This window comes from Periplaneta americana, chromosome 17, assembly GCF_040183065.1.
Source record: "Periplaneta americana isolate PAMFEO1 chromosome 17, P.americana_PAMFEO1_priV1, whole genome shotgun sequence".
NCBI classification, from domain to species: Eukaryota; Metazoa; Arthropoda; class Insecta; order Blattodea; family Blattidae; genus Periplaneta; species Periplaneta americana.
In genome coordinates this window covers 6050610-6078584 of record NC_091133.1, presented here as the reverse complement: position 1 = coordinate 6078584, position 27975 = coordinate 6050610, and the positions used below count along the sequence as shown (strand labels likewise).

General features: G+C 37.1%; 1 protein-coding gene across 4 annotated transcripts in view; it reads right to left on the bottom strand.

The window, feature by feature from the left end:
* LOC138692909 (zinc finger protein ZFP2-like) overlaps positions 1–27461 on the bottom strand; it is a 126962-nt gene extending 99501 nt beyond the window's left edge. For 2 of the 4 annotated variants that reach the window (XM_069816251.1, XM_069816246.1), the window contains exons 1-4: positions 27243–27461; positions 14694–14791; positions 13866–14003; positions 8322–8404 (exon numbers count right to left, since the gene is read on the bottom strand). Coding sequence is in view for 2 of the 4 variants with exons in the window: in XM_069816246.1 (XP_069672347.1) it covers positions 8322–8404; positions 13866–14003; positions 14694–14786 (314 nt within the window). In the remaining 2 variants the exon portion in view is untranslated. Of the gene's footprint in view, positions 1–8321; positions 8405–13865; positions 14004–14693; positions 14792–26231; positions 26319–27242 lie in introns of those variants that run through there. The other 2 variants (XM_069816245.1, XM_069816253.1) reach the window with 2 other exon arrangements.
* Positions 27462–27975: the final 514 nt, after the last annotated feature.

The window sequence follows — 27975 nt, the reverse complement described above, 5'->3', positions numbered from 1 at the left end:
TAGATATATTTGTTGAGCCATAAATAAAACAGCCATAAACCAGCTTCGACCGGCTAAGAACACGACAAAGACGTAAAAGCACTATGCAGTCTGCACCCTGCGAAAACCTGAAAAAAGGCGTAAAATAGTTAACGATTTTTCGCAAAGCCTTCTCAAATCACGTATATGCGCCTCCCACGTTAATTTATAATCAAAGATAAGGCCCAAAAATCTCGCAGTGTCTGTATATTGCAACTCCACTCCATTCACACGCAGTTGAGCATGTGGATGATGTCCACGATAGGTGCATTTTTAAAGTGGAGAATTTAAACCCATTGCGAACAGCACATTCTGATAGCCCGTTGATGACGAGTTGCAACTGTCGACCAATGGATGGAAGATATCGGGAGCTGTAATATAAACTGAAGTCATCAACGTACAACAGAGAAGATACTCCGTCACCCACACAGTGGGCAATTCCATTGATCGCAATGCAGGAAAGAAGAACGCTTAATACAGACCCCTGCGGAACGCCGTTTTCTTGGAGATGTTCGGTAGAAAGTGTGGCGCCTACTCGAACTCGGAAATACCGCTCTGCCATGAACTTCGCTATAAATGTTGGTAGACTGCCACGAAGTCCCCAATCATGCAGGGTTTCCAGAATTCCAAAACGCCATGTGGTATCGTAAGCCTTTTCTAGATCAAAGAAGACCGCCACAAGATGTTCCTTCTTGAGGAAAGATCTCTAATGGCGGTCTCCAGCAGAACAAGATGGTCTGCGGCGGATATGTGCTTACAGAAACCACATTGGATATTAGATAATCGGTTTCCCGATTCGAGTACCCACATCAGGCGGTTGCTTATCATCTTTTCCATACCATTGCATACGCAGCTCGTGAGACAAATTGGCTTATAACTGCCAGATAAAGATGGATCCTTTCCCGGTTTCTGGAGTGGGATTTCAATGGCGGAACAGCAAGCAGATGGAAATACACTCTCAGTCCAGATTCTGTTCTATATTGAAAGAAGAAAGGATTTTCCAGATGGCGGAAGACGGCGAAGCATGCGGTTATGGATGTTGTCAGGGCCATGGGAGGTGTCAGGAGATGTGCCTAGTGCAGTCTCAAACTCCTCGGATGTGAACGGTGCATTATAGTGTTCAGTGTTATCAGATATAAACTTCAGGGTTCGTTTTTCCACAGCATACTTGATTTTTAGAAATTCCGGGTCGTAATTATTTCAGTTGCTTATCTGTGCAAAGGAGCAAACGAATATTTTTGCAATTTATAGGATTGGTGGTCTTTACTCCATTATTCAGAATTCCCGGAAATCTATAACTACGTTTCCCCATTATTCGACGGATTTCGTCCCATGCGATGTTAGCTGGGTCGTTCTTTTTCAATGAATTGACGTAGTTTGTCCAGAACGTCTTCTTAGGTTCGCATACAGTGCGACGAGCTTTGGCTCGAAGACGTTTAAACTGGACAAAATTTTCTTGGGTCGGATGGCGCTCAAATTGGCGTCAGGCATGTTTGCGGTCTCGGATTGCATTTCTGCAGGCATCCATCCACCGAAGGACAGGGAAGCGTTTTGGCCTGCAGGACGACCAGGGGATTGATAATTCCGCACACTTAATAACCACATTTGAAAAGTGCTCTACTACGGAGTCCACACTTTCATGTCCATTCTCATAGAATGATATGGACTCCGAAATTCCGACCCAGTCCGCCTTCTTACTAACCCAGTTTGAAGACCGAGATTCCACAGGATGTAGAGCAGACATACGCATTCGGATGGGGTAGTGGTCACTACCACGTAAGTCGTAAATCACAGTCCATTCGAAATGCCTGGACTAAACTGGGCTACAAATGGAGATATCATTCATGGAGTATGTACCATAAGCAAAGGGTAGATGTGTTGGTTCCCCAGAATTCATGGTAATGAGATTTAGACAGGTACATACCTCTGCTATTTTATTTCCTCTGTCATCATCGGAATTTGAGCCCCAAGAGTGGTGGGATGCATTGAAATCCCCCACTAACAGATAAGGAGCAGGTACATATGACAGGATGTGGTCAATTTCATTCACTGTGAAAGGAGTTTCTGGGGCCATATAGAGGCAGACTATTGAAAACTGAATGGTTGGGTAAGTTATTGTAGCATTGATGAGGAGTGTTAATATTAATGACAGAGGAGAAGATACTTTGGCGGAGTAAGATGGCACAACCTCCATTGGCTCGAATACTGGCAAGATGATCATACCGGTGAACATAGTATCCTGAAATATTCAGGAAGTGTTCAGATCGGAGGTGTGTCTCCTGAAAACATAAAATAACAGTGTTCTCATGATAGATCAATTGTTGTAGTTCTGTATATCTGCTGCGTACACCATTCGTACTCCATTGTATAATATCAGTCATCACGAGGAGCTAAATCATGACGATGGCTCTAATGGGGAATTTCTTTTCTGTTCCTTGCTATGACTCTGTCCCTTCGACTGCGACAGCTTATTTTTCGATGGTGGCGACTCACTTGCAGTACGTCGCGCTCCTGATCGTGACTATGATCGGGTACAGGATCGATTTACCTTCTGTATGAGGAGTGCGAAGTGAATTTATCTGGGGTTCAGAATTTGCCTGTGACGTCGCTGCACCTGTCTCTTTTGGTATATAGGGCCAGATATCGAGGCTACGACAGTCTTCTGACTCGTTGGTCTGAGTCCACAAACGTCTGGGTTCCGATTTCAACACCCTTCCCAGGTGTACAATCAAGAGGTGGTGTTTGAGTAGATACATCGAATCCCGCCATTGCTTTTTTGTAAAACAGCAGCATAGGACTTTTCCTTCTGTTTCTTTTCTGAATCAAAATAACGCTTACGTGGCTCAAAGAATGTAACATTGTCCCTGACTTGGACCTCTTGTATTGCATTTCTACCTCGTACGTCGGAGGATCCTTGGAATTTGCGGCATGGTCCCTTTCACAATTGATACAGTGCGCAGTGTTGGGACATGGGGACTCCCTATGACCACCACTGCCGTACTTTGCACATGTGATTTCAATTGTGCAACGTTTCTGCGTATGTCCGAACCGTTGGCACTTAAAGCAGCGAATTGGGTTCGGCACATACACACGTGCAGGGACATGCTCGTAGCCGACAAATAAGTAGGAAAGAAACGGTGCTCAATTGATAAGTCCGTCTGTCCCGCTACTCAATAAACGGTAGGCCTTGGATACGGACTGGTGTGCGAGTTCTATCTGTATTTCCTCGTCATTCATTCCATCCAGATCATCCGTATGAACCACTCCCCTTGTGGTGTTGAGTGAGGAGTGCCTTTCAACCTTTACAGGGTACGATCCCAGCAACTTAGCCTTCAACAGCGTCTCATTTTGATTGGGAGTCAAAGTTTCGACGAGGAGGCTGCCGTTGTGGAATCTAGTGACTATCCCCACGATTCCATCAAATGCATGTCTGATGTAAAATGCGCTGATATCTTTCACGGTTTTTTCCGTGCCTGACAGCGTAATACTTAATAGACTTTAGAGGCGGCATATTAACATTCATATTCTCGGGAACCAGATCCATAGCTGTGTTTGTCATACAACCACCAGTATCTGTACCTTTCTTTGGTTCTTCTTTTTTCGATTTCTTATGAGGGGTGGGGGAAGAAGAGCGCGAAGACATTTTAACTGGCCCCCCCTACGGAACCGTCGGCGTCAGGATGCCACCGGGGGGGGGGGTGGAAGAAAAAGACACCTAAAAGTTCTTCACAGTCTGTGCCAGCTATGGGGACCCCCCCCACAGCCGGATCCCACGCAAGTTACCCTTCAAACTGGACATTACACGCTTAATGGCAAGTTTAACACGAGAGGCGTGTCGCAGTTTTATGCCCCTACCACGGGAATACCGCCCGTGGCTCCCCCTCTACGCTGAACACAACCGCCAGACTACTCAGCTAACTCCGACTCACCCACCAAAGCCGGAGCAATCCGAGACCGCAGGCAGCTTCAGGGGACTTGTGGTTGATTACACTGCGACACCCATAAGTCAGCAGTAACACGTCGGAACGATATAACCGCCCCGACAAGAAGAATCGGTCACTGGGGCGTCTAAATTGCCCCGGGCCCCCATTGGGACTCTACGTGAGTGTACTTGATCTCTGGTCAGAGCTCGGCACCTAGACTTGCATATAGAGGCAGTGTGAAGGGTCCACTATTGCTTCGTTGCTGGGCGCCCTGTCGGGCCGCACAATTCGGAAGTCGCGCTCGAAACCGTGGGACAGGACCACGGTGATAGGAAAGATCCCCGCTGGTTGAGACGGGAGTTATAAGCCTAAGAACCTTAACCTAAGAATGGATATAATAACTGGAAGGGGAAGGAGAATGAAGCCTCATCAGGCATCCTTAACAAATCCCGTCATGGTGGCGGACGTGGCAAAAACTAACAGCGGGGATGGAGAGGTGGAAATGGCTGTGATGATGTGATGGGCTTCCCGCATGCAATGATGGCCGGCGAAGAGAAATAGAGCGATGAAAAAGACGAGAGAACGAAAAGGGCTGGGTGGTGATAAGGCGATTAATGTTCGAAAAGAAAAGCACGAGAGCCATCATTGCATACCCCGGTCACCAACTAGGCGGAACCCACCACGAACTGCCCTGACATAGGAAACCAATGGCCTTGATTAGTGGTCCCTGACTATTTGAATGCTACAGACCCCTTAAGGTATATGTACACCCACAAAACGCAAAAAAATGATGAAAAATTAAAATTGTCAAAATATAACTATTTTAATAGAGAATTTTCTCCCCTTTAATTTGACATAAGAATTTTCGATTTATGACTTACGGTTTTTCAGATAAGTACCATTTTCCATAATTCTGCGTCATCAGCCACGGTTACTTCTACAAAGATCACTCCAAAAGTAATGCACAACATTTTTTTAAATTTATTCTTTATTCTAAATCTTTGCAATTTATGGAGGTCATAGATACATCCTTCCCCCTTGTATTCAAAATTATTTTAAGTTGTTCCCGTGAGTGGCGCCATGATGGCACTTCTTCAGGATAGCTGCTGTACTTGACATTCGTCAGAAGCAACGTGCTGTTGTAGAGTTCCTGTGTCTTCTGAGAAGGAGACAGTGGGAAACATTCACAAGAAGTTGAAAAAAGGTGTATGGAGATGCAGCTGTCGATCGCAGTACGGTTAGTCGGTGGGCAAGCAGATCTTATGAAAGAGGCCACGCCAATATTTGGGATACTCCTTGCAGTGAAAGACCTTGCACTGTACAAAGACCTGACAACATGCAGCTCTTTAACAACATGGCTGTGGCTGACAAATGCGTAACAGTGAAAGAATTGTCACTCCAAGTTAGAATAGAAGAAGCAATTCTGTGCAGAGTATTGAAACAGGATGTTAACAGAAGCCCACAAAGAAACCAGAAAAACAGTGTGTTGCGAACTTTTGGACCAGTATGAGAATGGTGGAGATGAATTTCTTGCAAGAATTGTGACAGGAGATGAAATATGGCTCCACAGAGATAAAGAGGCAGACAATGGAGTGGCATCATGCAAATTCACCGAAGAAAAGAAATTCAAAACTGCGCATTTGACAGGAAATGTTATGGCTACTATGTTTTTCGATTCAGAAGAACTCTTGCTTGTGGACATTATGCCACACGGAACCACCATTAATTCTGGTGCATATGTGACAATTCTCAAGAAACTTCAAGCTCGACTGAGTCGTGTTCCACCACATTGCAAGAAGCAGAACGTTCTGCTATTGCACGACAACGCTTGGCGACATGTCAGTCACAAGACCACAAACCAGATCAGAAAACTTAGATGGACAACATTGAAACATCCGGTTTACAGTCCTGATCTGGCACCATGCGATTACCATCTCTTTGGTAAACTGAAGGAACGAGATGACTCCCTCGTGCATGATACTAAAGAGTGGCTCAGATGTGTTGGTCCAGACTTTTATCGTGAAGGTATACAGACCCACATTCCAAGGTGGCGTAAGGCAGTTGAAAGGTGCGGGGATTATGTGAAAAAGAGACGTATTGTTCCTGAAGGATGTATCTACAGTCTATGAAAATGGCAAAGCTGTAGGATAAAAATATAATTTTTAAATAAATATTGTGGATTACTTTTGGAGTGATCCTCGTAGCAGTCAATCCCCTCGTCCAGCATTGCTTGTAAAATAAACTTCTTTGTAGTCCCAAAATAGATGCATAGATATCAGGGCATGATCATTAGATTGAAAACACGCTTTTAAATAATGAATTTATAATCTTTTACAGTTAGTTATAAGACTGTAAATTTGTGTGTCAGTGATGTTGTACGTCATTTTAATAAGAGTCCAAAAGTAGAAATTAAAATTCTGAGGAGGATGGGCATAAACCCTGGGACAAACACCATCGCAGGATTTGTTGCATCAATAGAAAATAAGGACAAAAATGCCACAAAAAAACATTCAACACCTGAAGTTAAAACAAGGAGGAGGTATTTGAGAGGCAAAAAGAAGCTGAAACAGGACCGACATGAAGCTGCTTAAGGGGTGACATATGATGATGGAGTCTTCTAGGCTCTGAAAGTTTGTGGCTCATTTCCTGTAAATAGTAAGTTTAGAATATTTAATTATTTTAAACATGATATCTCAGCCAAATATAGTGATACCAAGAAGATACTGGTGTCATTTTGAAGCTTGAAATGTCCCTTAGTGCCTGACAATGAGTAAAATAACATTAATATAATTAATAATTAGCTATGGATTTTTACATGATTTATACAACATAAAATATTATTGTAAGTTACATATATGATAATATTTAATTAATGTAAATGAAAATAAAAAATAGCTTTATGTCAGGCACTAAAGAATAGTTTTAGCTATAAAACAGTGAAAAAAATGTCCCTATATCTTAAAAACTGCTTGAGCTATTATGTTTCAAGTTGTATGTCAAAATTATAAACAAAATAATTTTTATAAACAATTTAGACATAACTTCAAGGGATCTGTTCACTTCATTCTCTTTTCGGTACCATTCTCAATTCTATAAAAATTTTACAGAGCAAAATTATGCAAAACAAATTTTTTTATATGTAAAGGTGTACATATACCTTAAAGCCCTTATTTCTCTTTGACAGAATTTTGTGCAATTAGAGCTGCTAATTATGTTCCACTCGTTAGACATATTTTGCATAAAGTAGTGAATTAACATCATTAATGAATTTGGTGAACGGGAGAAGATTTTGGGGCAGAAAAAGATATCAATGATAGACGACTTTAGGATATGTGGATCATATGAGAATAAAAAGAAGGCAGAAAATAGGAAAAACTGAAGAATGCTGGATTTGCAGTGAAAGACATGCCCTTGGGCAGAACACTATGCCTGAATGAATAAATTGACAGAGATATTAAATTTCTGTTTTTGCTTCAGAATATAATATGAAAAATATAATATATGATATATGATAGTCAAAAAGAGGAGTAATTTCACTTTTTTTTATAAAGTGTTCGAGTATGTGCATATCGTCGGTTTACAAGCAAAACACATTAATAAAAAAATATTACTTCTGAGAAAAGGAGGTTTGAAAGTTCTGACAAAACTGAATCCCTCACAATAAGATCACTTATAGTGAGATGTTTCTCTTCATGGGTATTTTATTTTTCAATCCTGAGTTTATACACATACATTATGGTGAGGATTAAGTTTTGTCAGAACTTTCAAACGCCTTTTTTCCGGAAGTCATATTTTTGACTTACTGTGTTTTGCTTGTAAACCAAAGATATTTTATGTAATAGGTATTCCAAAATCCTAGAAATGATTACATTATATCGATAAAGCAATCGTTTCTAATATTACATTTATTATTACGAGATTCGACATTTAAAACTTACAAAAATGTTAAGCTATACAGACTTCAAGTTAATTCATGTAGTATAACAACAGTGTATGTGACAAGAAGTCCTAATACCACTACTTCAACTACAAAGGTTCTCTGCTAACTAAGGTTGCCACTACCTCTTTCGGGCTGGAGGCTGTTTGGACTAGAGATATTCATAAACAAAAGTAGGAAGAATAAATCATAAATTACAAAATTTGATGTTTTGTAAGTATGAAGACTGATCTTATCTTTTATCTTCAGGATTTAAAATATATAAAATAAACTCTCTCGCACTTTTGGCTTCATAACTCCCTTCTTCCATTATTTCCGAGGTCATTCTTATTATAAGAACAAATCATTGCATGTCCAACACATTGCAAAATAACGTCATAAATGACAATTTCAATGACGCTATGAAAGAAATGATCATGTGAAGACTCATACACCACACTCACCTATCAGACAAAATCTCATTCTCTTCACCTGCAACTTTCAGGTCCAACTCGTCCTTCACTGTGTCCAAATCACACAACTCTTCCTGAAATTAGACACACAACAGAACAGAGAGATGGTGCAAGTTTACATGAAGAATGCATCGATTTTTCATGACTTAGGCCTGCATTTAAATCATACCGAGTCCAAGCAGAAGAGTGTAGCAGAAGGCACACCTTGGAGTTTTTATTTCAAAGGTTCCTTCGGTTTCCAAAACAATAAGAATTGAACTACTATTGTAAGAAAGAAATATGACGAAATAAGTTTTTACTCAATCATTCATTAACTTAGCGAAATCTAACTCAATTCCAAAATGTCTAAGGATTTTATTGTGTGTCCACAAAATTTAACATTTAACCATACTTTCCATTAAACATTCCTCTACACTATTCTATATTCTCGAAACAAGCTACGAGAGTTCTAAATAGAATATTTCATATTCTTGCGCATAACTTGATGAAATATCAAAACTAAATAATTAACCTCATTTTATCCCTATTTCTGCTAGTCAGAATTATGCAGAGAAAAATAATTGATGTGATATCTCGTGTGACAATATGATACCACACAAGATTGTGTAAAGACAGCCCGCACTTTTCGCATACAATTACGAGGGGGATCCAGAAAATAACGACCGTTCGCGCATACCCGCCGCGCAGCTGACTCCCCTTCCTTGTTTGAAGGTCAACTGGCTTCCTTAACATGTGTTCTCAAAATGTTGTGAGTACTGGTTGCAACAAGTCGCCATTGTACATTTTATGTTACTTCAAAATGAACGACGTGATTGATAATCCCGCCGACTGTGAGGTGAGGAGTATAATTCGATTTTTGAATGCCCGACATTTGAAACCTGCAGAAATTTTCTGGCAATTGAAAGAAGTGTATGGTGATACTGTAATGAATGAAAGAAATGTGAGAAAATGGTGCGAAATGTTCAACAATGGGCGAACAAATGTCCACGATGAAACTCGACCCGAACGCCCATCACTCACCACAGAAGACCTGAAGACTAAAGTGAAGGACAGAATCTTGCAAGACAGGCGCACATCACTCGACGAATTGCATATTGCCTTTCCTGACATTTCTCGTTCTTTGCTTGGTGAAATTGTGTCGCAACATCTTGGCTACCACAAAATCTGTGCATGATGGGTTCCACAGCAACTGAGTGACCAACACAAAACTCAGAGAATGGCCTCAGCATTGACATTCTTGATGCGATATCACACAGATGGAGACGCCTTTCTTGATCAAATTGTGACTGGTGATGAGACCTGGGTGTCTCACAACACCCCAGAGACCAAGCGCCAATCACGTCAGTGGCATCATCCCTCATCACCCAAGAAACCGAGAAAATTCAAACAGACTCTCTCAACACAAAAAGTCATGGCTACTGTCTTTTGGGATCGCAAAGGTGTTCTTTTGCTGGATTTCATGCCAAAAGGCACTACGATCAATGCAAATCGTTATTGTGAGACTTTACGAAAACTACGGCGAGCCATCCAAAACAAGAGGCGAGGAATGCTTTCGAGAGGAGTTGTGCTTCTTCATGACAACGCCCGCCCGCACACTGCTGCTTCAACTCGAGAATTGCTGGATCAATTCGGTTGGGAAATCTTTGATCATCCGCCCTATAGTCCAGACCTTGCTCCTAGCGATTTTCACCTTTTCACTAAGCTGAAAGACGTTCTGGGTGGTACACGTTTTGGAAGCGATGAAAAGTTGAAGAAGACAGTGAACACCTGGCTTAATGAACTGGCGGCAGAGGAGTATAACATGGGAATTCCAAAGCTAGTGAACAGATACGACAAATGTTTAAATGTAGGTGGTGATTATGTAGAGAAGTAAAGGAAGCTTCAGTTATGTAACAGACTTTGTTTTTTCAAATAAATATATTTTTTTTAATTATTACAACAAAACGGTCGTTATTTCCTGGATCCCCCTCGTAAATTTGTTCTGGAAGAATATCTGTTGCTCTGAACTCCATATTTTTGCGATATGAGTTATGTCTTCTATATTAAATTGAAGAATGAGTTGAAGTCATTTAAACACATATTATAGGCTAACTAATATAGAATTAACTCTAAGTTCCAGTACTACACATCAAACTGGCTCATAAATGAGGTTTTACTTACATGATATGTGTATATTTTATATTAATATCTCTCTCTAAGGAGACAAGTATGGACTTATAAACATGATGCCAACAGAACATAATATAACACTTGGTGTAATTTGACAGTGAAGTTAAGCAGCTGGAAACATTCGTAACTTTTATAATATTTAACTGCTAGTAACAGTTTTATTACAACGACAGGCTCATGATTTATTTCGTTCTTGTATGTTGAGATAAGTGTTGGTGTAACAAATTTCATATGCCGCTAGGTACTATGCTGTAATTTATATGTAAAGGAGGCACCAGGGATTCTTGCTATTTGCATACTTCCGGAGTCTACGTACAGCAGTAAGTAGGAGTGTGCAGATGTGAACGAGTGAGGCCCAACCACAACAAAGAATTCTGTAGGATCAAATATTAATCATATAATCCTATAGATTATTCGTCTAACAGTACATAACTGTTTATGTAGGGGTCACAAGTTCGATTTCCGGCGCCAGAGCGAATTTTTCTCCACTATTAATAAACAGGGAAAAAACGGGAATTTTACTTGAAGCAAGTAAAGAGATAGGTTTGGAAGTAAATCCCGAAAAGACAAAGTATATTATTATGTCTCGTGACCAGAATATTGTACGAAATGGAAATATAAAAATTGCAAATTTATCTTTTGAAGAGGTGGAGAAGTTCAAAAATCTTGGAGCAACAGTAACAAACATAAATGATATTCGGGAGGAAATTAAACACAGAATAAATACGGGAAATGCCTGTTATTATTCGGTTGAGAAGCTTTTATCATCCAGTCTGCTGTCAAAATATCTGAAAGTTAGAATTTATAAAACAGTTATATTACCGGTTGTTCTTTATGGTTGTGAAACTTGGACTCTCACTTTGAGAGAGTAACATAGGTTAAGGGTGTTTGAGAATAAGGTGCTTAGGAAAATATTTGGGGCTAAGAGGGATGAAGTTACAGCAGAATGGAGAAAGTTACACAACACAGAACTGCACGCATTGTATTCTTCACCTGACATAATTAGGAACATTAAATCCAGACGTTTGAGATGGGCAGGGCATGTAGCACGTATGGGCGAATCCAGAAATGCATATACAGTGTTAGTTGGGAGGCCGGAGGGAAAAAGACCTTTGGGAAGGCCGAGACGTAGATGGGAGGATAATATTAAAATGGATTTGAGGGAGGTGGGATATGATGATAGAGACTGGATTAATCTTGCTCAGGATAGGGACCAATGGCGGGCTTATGTGAGGGCGGCAATGAACCTCCGGGTTCCTTAAAAGCCAGTAAATAAGTAAGTATTAATAAATAGTAACTATTTTAATAATTAGTTATATGAAACAATTAAAAAATTAAAAGTAATTATAAAAATTTAGGGGACACCAAGGTTTGAACCAGGGACTTCTCAATCTGTAGTCGAATGCCCCACGACTGAGTTAAGCCACCTCTGGTTTCAAAATGACAATGTATCAAAAATGACGAAGAAAACAGCATTGGAGAAGTTGACAGATTTATCTCTATAGCCTACCAGACGTGCACAGACGAATGTCTATCTAAAAGACAATTACGAAATGCTAAAAGTGCTGCCTCGTTTCGCAAACATCTCTACTCACGAAATAAAATGCAACTTTCAACACTTGTGTCATAAATATTGTAATTAAAACGCATCTTTCTACAATTCTCACAAACCCTGTGTATGCTAAATGTGTGAGCCTAAGTCTAGCCTTTAATTTTGTGGGAAAGGTATATAGATAATATCAATCATTAAGCGATATTCAAGATGGTAACACAGAGAGAGGCAGCGAAAAGTTACCGCTCTATGCAGGAGATGTCGGGGAGCAGACTCACTTGTAAACTGTAGCAACGCAGGCGTGCATTCAGTTTCATTACGGTAAGGCTCAAATTCCCCAGTGATGTTGCATTACTATACTTGTTATCGAACATTATTTGTGTTTGCTATCAGTTGGTGATGTATAATATCGCACAATGGATATTTCTAGTAGAGACATTTCTCTTAAAGAATAAATTGTATGACAATACCGTTCGTAAGTCTCTACATCACTTAGATGCCTCATTCTATATAGGAAGCTCGCGTATTATGCAACAAATAACTGTATTATCAACAGTAATCTCACTAGAGGTTTTGATTTATCTAGAGAAAATCTAAACTCGAGTGGGATTTAATTGACTATTACACGATTAGAAGAAAGTATATAAAGATTAGAAGTAACGAAGTACTCCAGTACAATAAAATATTAATTGGCTTACGAAAATACAACTGTCTTCAAATGTATTATTTATTGTACCATCTCAACATTACGCTAGATGGCAGTAGTGTGTTATGATAGCTTTTCTCTTGTTATCAGTTGTGCCAACTATGGAATCTTCATTGAACTCTGTGGACGGTTATTAGTCAAGAAGGCTTTGTTGATTCAGTTTCATTTTTATTAAAACATTTGCATTCCACTTCAATCATCCGGATCCCAGTAATCAACGTCACTTGACAGATGATTTTCAATAAATTTTAGTATTAAACAATCTCTGATACGTACTATCCATAATATCATATAGCAGAAGCTATAACAAACATAACCTAAATAATATAAACAAGTGTTAGAAAAGTTTTAATTAGGGATGGTGAAATAAACAAGAAACGTTTTAATTAACGATGATGAAATAAAAAATAGACATGAATAATTTTAAAATAAACAATTATTGAAATTACAATTTTCAAATTTGAATGTTTTAGTGGTTGGTGGTTCAGTTGATGTTATATTGGACGTGTGCGTAAAAGAAGTGAACTCGTTGATGTACATGGTGTATCCCTCAACTTATTCAGGATTTCCGAATGGTGCTTTTCATACATGACCAGCGATCTTTATTTATTCTTGTTCTTGAATGCCAATGCGAGTCATATTTGAAAGTGCTGTGCATCGACTGGAGTGGTTTGTAATTTTCTGTTTTTTTATGTCCAGACCAGTGCAGTTTGAAATGTTGGCAAACAAAGAAACAAATGCTAGGGTAGTGATATAAATAAACAAATGCTAGGGACACGATAAAATTGTGCGATAAGCAGCAATGATTGGTTGAAAGAAGGCCTTTCGTACCATTTTATTGGTCAAAAGTAGTGTGATGTAGTAAAAGTGTAATAGTCATTGAAATTATTTTCTTCAAAACTTACACAAAACTGCCATATTACACTTAAATTTAGACTAATCTGCAACAAAAAAAAATGAGCAATAAAAACATGCACACAGTTTTACTGTCCCCACAGCAGACCAAAATTCCCTGTCAAAATAGTTGTTCTGAAAAGGTTTCTGTGAAGAACAGAATACAAGTTAAACATTGGAAACAAGAGCCAGCACACCAATGAGCTCCACTCACCTCGGCTTCACACTTCACCACGGGAAAGTTATTGGACAATATAATTTCTTCAGATTTTATCTCTGGATTGTGATTGTAGCTCTCCTCCATGCATTCCTCCTTTATCCTAGTCACGTGCAGATCCAATAAATTCCCTTCCTGCAGAAGACACAGACATTCTGAGTAATATATTACACTATGATAGAAGCTGATCACAAGTGTTACAGGTTGCACTCTGAGTCTGCATACAAGAGCCTCAATACTACATGCAGCACAGGAGAGAAATTATGCAAATAACTGAAGGAAAAATGAATAACAAATTTTAAAAGCAGAATACCTCGGCGAAAGGTAATACTTCTTTTATGAGCGTGAATAAAATGGAGCCAAATCTGGAATGGGGTCCAGTTCCTATTAAGCCTATATAACACAAAATATTTTCATTACAGTGACTGTAATGTTTTCGTATTCAATTTGAATATTTTATTATGGCACTCAACATTATTCCAAAAGTAAATTTATAAAGTAAACTTCGACTGAAAAAAATCCCAATACATGCTATTGAGGCTCAAGTGAAATGCGAGAAATATGACTCATTTCTGGCCCACCATCGCAACATTTAATCAAGGTACAGTGCATTTCATGATAATTAAGTTCGTGAACTTGCCCCATGCGCTTATGTAGGCAGTACTATACAAACAGTACAGTAAGTAGAGCTACCCATGTATGTATAAAATTGTATGTTTGTGAGTGAATGATAGCTAAATGATCGGAGGCCAATGCTGTCACTCAAAAAAAAAAAAAAAACATAGGAATGAGAGAGTAGACAAGGGGGTAGAAAAATGGTCTTACATCTGTTGAAGGATTTTCCTCTTCTTTAATAGCGTCATTACGTGGCTGTACTGCCAGAGGATCGATCTCGGGTTCCGTCTTGATAGCATCCATTACAACTGAAATTGAAGTATCAGAAAATTACCGTATGCTGTTAATATAGCTACAAGTGTGACCTGGGGCCTGTTTCGCAATGTAAATTATTGTAAACTTTTGTTTCATAATCTTTGTTTGTAATGTTGAACTTTACAAAGGAAATCAAATCTTTACAAATGAAATTTTGCGCACTTTACAAGTGTTTTGTTTCACAATAAAGGAGTAATTTTACAAACGTGTAAATTATACAAAAGAGAAAGTATATGATTATGTCTCGTGACGAGAATATTGTACGAAATGGATATATAAAAATTGGAAATTTATCTTTTGAAGAGGTGGAGACGTTCAAATATCTCGGAGCAACAGTAACAAATAAAAATGATACTCGGGAGGATATTAAACACAGAATAAATATGGGAAACGCATGTTATTATTCGTATATATTATTTTAATGTACCGAAGTACATATGATATTTCCATGCAGATATTCTACGTCGTCCACATCTGTGGAGTAACGGTCAGCGCGTCTGGCTGCGAAACCAGGTGGCCCGGATTAGAATCCCGGTCGGGGCAAGTTACCTGATTGAGGTTTTTTCCGGGGTTTTCCCTCAACCCAATACGAGCAAATGCTGGGTAACTTTTGGTGCTGGACCCCGGACTCATTTCACCGGCATTATCACCTTCGTTTCATTCAGTCGCTAAATAACCTGAGATGTTAACACAGCGTCGTAAAATAACCCAATAAAAAAATATATATATATATATATATTCTGCGTCATCATACGATGAAAGAGTAATGGAACGGAGAAAAATTCTCTCCGGCACCGGGATTTGAACCCGGGTTTTCAGCTCTACGTGCTGATGCTTTATCCACTAAGCCACACCGGATACCCATCTCGGTGTCGGACAGAATCGTCTCAGTTTAAGTTCCAACTCTTGGGTTCCCTCTAGTGGCCGCCCTCTGCACTACGTCATAGATGTCTATGAACGTAGGACTAAAGTCCACACATGTGTTGAGATGCACTCGTTACGAGTGACTAGTTGGCCGGGATCCGACGGAATAAGCGCCGTCTTAAATCACGAAGTGATTTACGCATATCATATATATTATTTTAATGTACCGAAGTACATATGATATTTAAATTACTCTTTCATCGTATGATGACGCAGAATATCTGCATGGATGGGAAGATATTAAACTGGATTTGAGGGAGGTGGGATATGATAGAGAATGGATTAATCTTGCTCAGGATAGGGACCAATGGCGGGCTTATGTGAGGGTGGCAGTGAACCTCCGGGTTCCTTAGAAGCCAGTAAGTAAGTAAATTTTACTTCTAAATTAGCACATTTTCTAAAATAGGTCTGAGATGCGTAAAGTTTGATATTGCAACAAATTGTGAATAAATAAAATAAAGATATATTTTTTAAATTAATTTTTTAGTAACTCCTAATATTAAAAATTAAACTAAAGCAGTTTTGGTGTTATTAAGTAGTTCAAATGACTCAGACGAAGGTATTGAATTTAGACATAATCAAAAAAGACGTAGGCCTATACCTAAAATTTTCTGGCCAAGAATTAATAACATGTTCGTATCACTGTACTGAATGTAATTAAGAGTTTCGAATGAGTTCTACGCTATACATTATCATATTGCGTAAGTATTTATATATGAAGACTGTATTTAATAAATATTCGCACTTAAAAATGAAGTTCCTTGCACCAAAAATAAGTAATTCAATAATGCAATAACGACACTACTTACGCGGTATTCTGAAGTCGTTTCGAGTCGTGCTTCGCTGGAATCTTTTCTACAAGACTTGGAACATAACATGCAACTTCCAGCGGGATAAAGCGGTTTCCTAATCTCAAAGGGAGAACTATATTGTTTCGCATTGGTTGCATGCTAGCTGTCAATTCCGTGCGTTCGCAGATCAACACGGAATTTCTAAGAGTTCAATGTGCAAAAGTGCCCACAGGGTAGTTGATGTAGTAACAGAGTTAAATTCGAGGGAAGTTATTGATCACCAAATGTACTTACTGAGGCAAAGGATTTTTATGCTATTTCTGGGTTTCCTAATGTTTGTGAGGTTATGGATGAAACAATAAATACCGATGGATCAACACAAAATGAAGCTGATTTTATGGATATACATGTTAACTATTCTACCAATCGCATATTTGTACCAGTGAGCTCTATACTAAAAATAGAACTCATTGATTTGTCAGTGGATCAAATCGATTGTTAAATGTTACTGTTTAACATTATTATTATTATACTTGACTCAATTTTGCGTTAACTTTAATTTAAGTCGTGAACCAATCAACGCATTGGTTAAAATGTTATATTTTATTTAACGACGCTCGCAACTGCAGAGGTTATATCAACGTCGCCGGATGTGCAGGAATTTTTGACCCGCTGGAGTTCTTTTACACGCCAGTAAATCGGGATTATTTTATTATATAGGATATCGCTTAATTTTCGTCAAGTTTGACAAACGATGACGTCACAACATGGCGGTAGGTACGTCACAACGCAGTGACGTCACAACTTGGCCGACGTAAACCAACACGACGAGTAAATAAAACTATCTAAAAAGAATAATCACACAAATTGACGATATCCCATTCTGGAACAGAGCCCATCCGCTCTTATCCAAAATAGGATATCAGCAAAACAATTTCACAACATCCCATTCTGGAATACGACCCATCCGCTCTTATTCAAAATAGGATATCAACACGACCCCATTATCTAAAAACCAATAATCACACAAATTGACGATATCCCATTCTGGAACAGAGCCCATCCGCTCTTATCCAAAATAGGATATCAGCAAAACAATTTCACAACATCCCATTCTGGAATACAACCGATCCGTTCTTACCCAAAATAGGATATCATCAACACGATCCCATACGTGAAATTTCGGAAATTCGACACTATACACGGCAGAGAAAACGCACTTATATCATTGAATTCACAGTATTCGACCTCATGTCACTGAGATATCACCTCAACTAACCCACTAACCTTCTCACATACGTCGAACTCATGTCACTGAGATATCACCTCAACTAACCCACTAATCTTCTCACATACGTCGACCTCATGTGACTGAGATATCACCTCAACTAACCCTCTAACCTTCTCACATACGTCGACCTTGTTCAGCCTTCCGTTTCACTCCTCTTGGGCCAGCAACGCACTCCATAGTCAAACAAATCACCAGAAGCACAACTGCTCACGAATTGAACAAATAATAGATGATTTACACGCCATCCAAACACACGCTTTACTGGTACGCCATTCAAACCTCATGAGTATCAACCACCAATAAAATTTACACTTATACCAACCTAACCACCGGAATGCACAGCGACCTCTATATTTTTACCCGCAAACACAAAATGTAACCCTACTAACCGATGACGTCAATCTTATGACATCAGCCCATTCCCCAATCTAGCCAACATATATTCTCATAAACATACTACCGATATCCTATAGTCATATAGACCCAGTAAATCTACTGACATCAGCCTGTCGCATTCAAGCACACTTAAATGCCATCGACCTGGCCTGGGACCAAACTCGCAACCTTGGGCATAGAAGGCCAGCGCTATACCAAATCGCCAACCAGGTCGACTTAACGCATTGATATACTCTACCAATCACATCACACGAAACTCCGTTGTCGCCAATATAGTAAAATCTAGACACTTAAAAAATTTTTCTTAATGATACTTTATATTTTCTGTTAGTGAAATATGATTCAGCAAGCTTATAATAATATAATTTAGGATAAAATATAAACATTTGTAGCGATAATTTTAAAACTACAGCGATTTTAGCTGTGCTCCTTAGCGCTATTTTGTAAACTCTCGTTGGCGATATTGTTTAACCAATAATGCGTATTTGTAAATTTCTTTAGCCGATTTTGTAAAGTTCCTTCAACTTTACAAATTAATAGTTTTGTATTGTGAAACACAGTTTACAAGCAAATGTAATCGTTTACTTGTTATTTGTAAATTGATAATTTGTAATTGCTAGCATTGTGAAATGGGGAGCCTGCTTGCCTTCAATAGGAATTATGTGCGATGCGGAAAAGTTCATTAGGCTATAGAAAAAATAATTTTGAACTGTAATTGTAATTGTCAAATACAATTTATCACAAATTTTGTCGATTTATACTTCTGGGGCCCGTTTCACAATCCTTACAAATTACAAATTAACAATTTACAAATAACAAGTAAAAGATTATAAATGCTTGTAAATTGTGTTTCACAATGCTATCTTATTAATTTGTAAAGTTTGACGAACTTTACAAAATCAGCAAAAGAAATTTACAAATGCGCATTATTGGTTACACAATATCGCCAACGACAGTTAACAAAAATCGCTAAGGAGCAGAGCTAAAGTCGCTGTATTTTTACCACTATCGATACATATGTTTATATTTTGTACTAAAATAGATTATTCTAAGCTTGCTGATTCATATTTCACCAACAGAAAATGTAAAGTATTGTTTAAAAAAATTAAAAGTATTTAGATTTTTATATATTGGCGACAATGGAGTTTCATGTGATGTGATTGGTCGAGTATACCAATACGTCTATTACTTAAATGACCAAAGTAAGTGCCAAATTCAGTCACATAAGTAAACAACATTTATGGTCCGCGTACAAATATGCAATTGATGAAATAATTACAATGTCTACCACAAAATCAGGTTCATGTTTTTGTGTTGATCTATCAGTATTTATTAATTTTACATCCATAACCTCACAAACATTAGTGATCCCAGCAGCATAAAAGTTATGTGCTGCAGTAAATAACATTTTGGTAATCAAAAACCTGTCTATTGTATTATTGAATTAATTTATTTTTGGTGCAGGGAACTTCTTTTTTAAGTGCGATTATTATTTATTAAATACAGTCTTCGTATATACATACTCATGCGGTATTCTGAAGTATAGCGCGGGACTCATTCGAAACCTTTCATTAAATTCATACAATGATACGAACGTATTATTAATTCTTGGCCGGAAAATTTTACGTATAAGTCATTGTTTGATTAGGCCTAAATTCAATATCTTCATTTGAGTCATTAGAACTACTTAATAACATCAAAACTGCTCTAGTTTAATTCTTAATATTACCCAGTTTCTCAAAAATTAATCTAATAAATATATCTTACTTACGTCACTCTTTCGGACTTTATGAGGGCCAGTATTTAATATGAATACTCCCCTTCACACAGACTCCAACCGGATTGGTATCAAGGTCACTCTTTCGGACCTTATGAGGGCCAGCATTTAATATGAATACTCCCCTTCACACAGAATCCAACCGGATTGGACCACGTAGGACCAAGCAGATGCCAGAAGGAGAACCTACGACCTATACTTAGGAACGAGAAACCAGGTTTCCACATGTACGCGGCGCCCCCCCCCTTCATCCGGACATCGGGCACGGTATCAAGGTCACTCTTTCGGACCTTATGAGGGCCAGTATTTAATATGAATACTCGCCTTCACACAGACCTCAACCGGACTGGACAACGTAGGACCAATCAGATGCCAGAAGGAGAACCTACGACCTATCAGAGCAAGTACTCCCCCCCATCGAGACTACTATATATATATATATATATATATATATATATATATATATACGAGCTGGCAGACTATTTCCTTATCCAACAACTGCTCTGAAGATGGCCACGACACAGCAGTCGAAACGTCAGCCAATAACACCAAGACAACGCGGTAGAAGCCCTGAAGCTTATCCACACACCATGTACACCAGCCGCGGAAGCCTACGCGAACACATATCTTTATTGTACTTATTCAGAATTTGTTGCAATATCAAACTTTACACATCTCAGAGCTATTGTAGAAAAATGTGCTAACTTTACAAGTGAAGTCTACACGTTTGTAAAATTACCCTTCATTGTGAAACAGAATGCTTGTAAAGTGAGCAAAATTTAATTTGTAAAGATTTGATTTTCTTTGTAAAGTTCAACATTACAAACAAAGATTGTGAAACAGAAGTTTACAATCTACAAGCAAAGTTTACAATTTACAAAGCTTGTAAACATTGTGAAACAGGCCCCTGTTGTTATTTCCACATTGACAAACACATGCACAACATTATAAACTCTACGCAGACAAAAAGAGTGAACCATTCGAAACAAGACACAATCTTTTGACATCAGTTTCTTTCGCCCTTGCATTACAGTACTGGCATGCTTTGGATTGTATAAGAGTTAACAGCAATAAGAGATAATTAAACTACGATATTACCACAGCAATGATTTCACTATGAGTCACTAATAAGCCCAAACAATGTACCCTGTTTCACAACACAGATATATTGTTAAAAGCTAACTTTTTCAGGCCATTATGGCGATTACATTCAAATTGTTTTTCTTACGACATTAATTTTGTCGTAAATATTATATTACGCCACATTTAAAAGTCAATTGCGTATTATATAATATTTTTGTTTCATACTGTTCGTACCCAAAATATCTAAATTTGTTTCCTTCAATTTATCAGGTACAGTTAATGTACCTGGGGAATTGTGTTTATATTTAACAGTAGGGGAGAGTGGTCCACCTTGAAACAGGAAAATATGATAATTTTTTTACATTAATGTTTGCAGTGAATATTGACATTTATCTGTGTACAATGTAGAGCAAGTATTATACACAAAGTAAGACGGGGTGTTACGGGGCTTAAGCACTAAATTTTACACAGTTTTTTTGGTTCCTTATTAGGAAAGATTTTGTCACTTAAATAAAAAATGTAGCACAAAGCCTACTTTGAACCGCTGGTGATAAGCACTGATACAAACATCCTCAGTTCATTACACAATCTCTCGCGACTGACCTTCTAGGTTAGGCAGTTGAGCCATTCTGCGATAACTGAAAGAATTATTTATAGAGAAAGACTTATCTGAAATTCAGTGTTTCCATCTAGTTCATTTCAGTCCAATTATTAAAAAGTAATAAACGATTACTTCTTATGTTCCAATTTTATACGGATCTTCAGTAAGTTCCGTTGTAGCTCAGTGATATGATGCTTGTCTACGAGACGAAAGCTAGGGGTTCAACTCCAACTAAGATAAGGGAAATCTGTAATAAAACTAAAAATCGTAAAATAAGTTAATCAAGTAATTTACCACCAACATTTATAATATTAATACAGTGAAGTAGTTATTACTTGTTCAATAACGTTCATCAGTGATTATATGTGTTAAAAGAGTGTATCCAAATATGAAGAATTTGAAACACAAATCAACTTCCAACTTGTTTCAATTTCTATTCGTGCATATTTCGCCGGGAAGATATAATTATCGTTCATCACAATGAACAGTACGTTAGTGGCTAAACTTGCGCTGAAGTAGTTCCCTTCATAATCCGCGTATAGGGGACAGTGTCCACCTTGAGACAGCAAAATTTGTTAATTTTTTTTACATTTATATTTGCAGTGGATATTGACATTTATCTGTGAACAATGTTCGAGCATTATTACATTTTATAATTTATCTTAAAAATTTGTGCTAATGATAATGATTTTCAGATTACAAGCTGATTTGTACAAAGTGGCAAAATGTCTCGTAGTGCACCATGGTGTTCCACCTTGAGACAGTGACAGTTCCACAATGAGACACTATTTTCTGATGGATTAATATAATAATGATATCAAAGAAGTGACATATATATGACTTCTACAAACACGAGATGAGTATCATAGGCTACATAGTCAGTTTATGTGTGAGGAAGTCATTGAATGTTACCAGCAAACTCGATGCTGCCGTTTTGTCTGACCATAAGTTGGTGGCTTTGGCAAAATCATTGTAATTTCAGTTTCATTAACCAATACTTCATTTGGCACTTCTGGAAAAATGAAACTGTCCCCTATTTTAGCACTTCTCCTTGGAAATGAAACATTGTAACCTTAGTGCTACGAGAGAGCACTTTTCCAACATAAAATAAATTTTTCTCATTAACTTGAAATTTTACAAGAGCAAAGTCATTCATATCTGCTTCTTGGGTTGTTGGTCCATTGGTGATAGAGAATGTTCAACTTCAAAGTCATTTCCAGAAGATGAATGGTCAGAATTTGCTACAGCCATCTCTTCAGAGGGATCAGGTATTTTCTGTGTAGCTTTTTTTCTTCTTCATTACATTCTTCTTTTACTGTTCTAATTCTTTCTTTGTCTCCTTTCCAGCTCTTGTTTTTATGGGAGTTTTCTTAAGATAGCATGCCTCTGTCTGGAATGACAATCATATCTAACTGCTGCCCTATAAATGCTGATGTTTTTTTCTAGAACAAGTTTTACAGCATATTTCACACTTTCCACTGTCAAGGACCTTTTCTGTATTTTAATTTTACGATGTTTAGCCGTTTCTGGAACATCAAATACGTAATTATACATACTTTTACCGCATTAACGTTGTCCACAAGGAGACAGCAATTTAGCAGTGTCTCACTCTGCCCCACATTATTTCTTACAATGTAACAGGTCGTAATAAACTTCCTAAGACAAGTTAGGTGCTTCTAATTACGGTAATTTGTAGTAAATAAATATGTACTTGACCTGAAATAAATCACATTTTTCTTGCCTGACTGAACAGGCAACTAGACACTTCAATTGCTGAGGTAAAAAATTTACATACACACTGGAAAATCGCGAAATGTTTACTAAGATTAGTATGTCGAAGATGATTCATTCAATATCTTGAAAATTACTGCCTTGTAGTGCATGTAGGCTGCCATAAGTGTGAGACACTTGTCGGCTAAATCATTCATATTTCATAGGGAATGTCTAATTGTAGAACATGTCTCATTGTGGACCACTCTACCCTACACCTTGGATATAAGAATCTGTAACAGGTTAGGTTTAGTTATTTTAGGCTTGCATATACGATCAACTGCATCTCCACAAAACAATCCCTTACAAATTGAACGATTTTCACTTCTGAAATCACAGGAACTACCTCAGCACTAGTTTCACCTTAATTGTATATCTATTTCTTCGGTTATCTCTAAAAGAAGTACAAAATGTCCACTTCTTAGGAGCTACACAATGATTTTGATCCAAAGTGTACTTAATCATACACGGAATTTCTATTGAATGTGAACAACTTAAAATCAACTCTCAATTTCCATGAGGCCACATTTAAATTTCGACATAGAAAAACTAAGGACGTTTTTGCTTATTTTGCCTTACTTAAAAGAATACCGCACATTACAATTAAATTTGTCACATAACAGAATTAAACCCTATTTCAACGATCTGCAAGAATTATGCCATTTCTGCAAGCGCCTTTAAGTAGTGCATAATACAACATACAAAGTATATCATAAAATAATGTTATAAATTTCAATCAAAGACACAACTATCTGCAAATGTTTATTTGCTACAAGAATATAAGGTATATAAACGTTTTCGCCTTGTGGGGCATCATCAGATATATTAAAATTATGTGATCTGAGTTTAGATTAAATTAGATTTATAAAAGCAAATATGAGCAGTGTGTAATACATGGTGATAAAATTTTCATGAGTTATATGTATACTAATTGTAACAAGAAATAAGATAAAATGATGAATTTCAAAGTAGTGTAAATTCAAATATGATTAAAATTGGATTGTGTGTACATATAACTCATGTTACATTATAATACATATTTATCAAATAATATTATGCAAATTATGATCATGTTAAAATCAAATGAATAAATGGATAAAGTCTTGGGTTAAAAGTTATTCAATGTTTAGAAAATGACACGTCTTTGAGAACTCTGTATCACACCGAAGTTTGCAGTAACCGATGTTGTAGGTTGATTGTAATGTGCGTATAAATTATCATTCATATACTGTAAAAAACACTCCCACATACACCGAGACATATACGTACGTAAGTAAATTGAAAACCGTTATTAATACAACATTATACAAATTAATATCCCCATATTCGCCTTCGTAGAATTAATTATTCATTCTCACATTACTTTTCTCTTAAAATAGTTCAAATTGATTGAAATATTAATGGCACCATTTCTTGTTTTTACAGAATTCTTCCATATACACACAGTTTTCCTTAATTAAACACAGTAATTCATCAACGATATGCATTATAAAAGAAAGATTATTTAGATCTAAAGGATCAAGAATAACCACTATTTGCATCGAAACTAAACAACATTTAGATTATAACCAAGCAAAGTACTCGTAAGTAATCTTAACACTTTTTCATATCTCCAAAACCAAAATAGACTTCTATCCCATTTGATCACTAAATAATGCTCATAATTTGTTTAAATAAATCATACTTCTTTGTTTACAGTATATGAATGATAATTTATACGCACAATACAATCAACCTACAACATTGGTTACTGCAAACTTCGGTATGATACACAGTTCTCAAAGACGTGTCATTTTCTAAACATTGAATAACTTTTAACCCTAGACTTTATCCATTTATTCATTTGATTTTAACATGATCATAATTTGCATAATATTCATTGATTAAAGTTCTCGTTAACACTTTGTTAAAAACATAAATTTACTTTGTCATACGTTAAAAATCTTACAGTTAAACATCCTAGAACAGTACGAAATATATAAGAATACAATAGCACACCCACAATATATACTTAACACACAACTACAGTTCGATACACACACATTATTTGACGTCATAATACATCATAACATACAAACAGCAAACCCCCACCATAGGAGCAACACACCCCCACCCCTACCATCGACAACTGCACATCGCAGAGTTAAGATCACCAGTGGTTCAAGAGACACTGAAGACGACGACACATAGCGTCGAAACGGGCCGTCTGTCGAAGGTAAATACCTGTTTTAACAATTTTAACACTTTTAACTCATGACAATGTAAATTTTATGTTTTTGCATAATATTATTTGATGAATATGTATTATAATGTAACATGAGTTATATGTACACACAATCCAATTTTAACCATATTTGAATTTACACTACTTTGAAATTCATCATTTGATCTTATTTCTTGTTACAAGTAGTATACATATAACTCATGAAAATTTTATCACCATGTATTACACAGTGCTCGTATTTGCTTTTATAAATCTAATTTAATCTAAACTCAGGTCACATAATTTTAATATATCTGATGATGTCCCACTAGGCGAAAACGTTTATATACCTTATATTCATGTAGCAAATAAACATTTGCAGATAGTTGGTCTTTGATTGAAATTTATAACATTATTTTATGACATTACTAGACAAATCTGAAATATTAAATGAATTGCAAACTACAAAGTATAGCCTGCGTCCACCTTAAAAAGTGAAATGTCTTGTAAAATAAAATGGTGAATGACATGAATTGTAATTAGATAATACCCCAGAAGGCATGCAAAAACTGACAATATTCATAGGTAAAAACGTACCTCTATAACGTATTAATATTTAAATGAACAAGATTTGATGGAATCTTCATGTTTTCGCCGTTGTACTATTTTTGGATTGGCTTTGTGGTCACAGCTCACTTGATCATAGTTGAAGAATTTCAGAACACTAAATTATTATTGCAATCGTATATCCTACAGTCTAACGTGATACACTTATTAATATTATATCCTATTGTACATTCTGCACGGCGAAGACATGAGGATTTCCATCAACTCTGGTTCATTTTAATATTAATACGTTATAGAAGTACGTTTTTACCTATGAATATTGTCAGTTTTTGCATGCGGTATAGCTTGAGTAATCTTCCTTTTGGTACGGCCAATATAGAGAATTAAAAAGAAACACTGAAAATACCTTAGGGTCAAGTTTTAGTACCGTACTACCACTTCCAACGGACTCCTAACGAATATTCACACTTCATCACTGGGATTGCGGCGCTGGAAATCAATTTAGAACACTTTTATCTCTGCCACGACACATTTCAATTTTTATTGTACAATATAGATGCAATTATCACTACAATGACACAATAATGCTTGCAGATAACACAGAAACAACTTCGGAAACGTAATTAAGAGAGTCGCAGTTTCACCTCATTTCCACTAGATGACTTTTGAGTTCCAGCAGACGGCAGGCTATAGGCGTAGCAGGGATGCCAATATCGGCAAACGAAATGAAACTGTGAGGAATGTTACAACAGGTGTGCTAAATGTTAGGAATGTTACAATAAGTGTGTAGTACGTTAGGTTAGGTTTGATTAGATTAGATTTTGTTAGGTTTGTAAGATAATATGAATGGTTACCACAGTTGGCGACACTGCAATCATTCTCCCACTCCACCTCAAATAACGTCACAAGGACGGAATATGGTTCTCCCAGTGATCACATCGAGTTTATACTACTATTTTATACACACTACAAAACTAAGGTATTTTCAGTGTTTGTTTTTAATTTGCTATACCGGCAGTACAGTAATAAAACATCACCTACCTTATATTTGTAGTATGGAGTAGTAGAAAGTCGATGTGATCACTGGGAGAGCTGTGGTACCTTACTTATATAGGAAAATCGTCCTGCTTGAATGAAGAAGGCGGCCATATTTCGTCGTTGTGACGTAATTTGATGTGGAGTGGGAGAGTGATTGCAGTGTCTCCAACTGTGGTAAATGAAGCGCGTAGTGTGAGATCTGAATCTGAAATGGCCTGCGCGGAATATGATATGTTGGTAATGGATAAATATTATACACATGTATGCTGATAGATTGTTATTGGCCGAGTTTAGATTTGATATGGCTTCGTGCCAGAAGTAGGACAATACAACACATTGTGTTAATTGGAGATCATTAAGTATTATCTGAGTATTTATTTGATTTATTATTGTTATTTCTCATTATGTACGCCTTTGTTAATTCATGTTAATCTTATTATACATATTTGTAACTCTTCGTTTATATATTCAGTTAGATATATATTATATTGTTTAATGGTCTGTATTGATTATTCGGTAATTTGATAGAAGACGGGCAAAATCCAACATGGCTGACGAAAACTACCAAAAACCGTTTTGCCAACTATGAAGTCCAAATGTCACCAAACATCGCAAAATCAAAGATGAAAAATCAAATATTTATTCATATTTTTAAAGAAGAACAAGCCCTCCAAAAGAATGAAAATATATTAAATTTTTTTCCTTTGATTCTTTTGGCGTTTCGTGGCATTCGAAC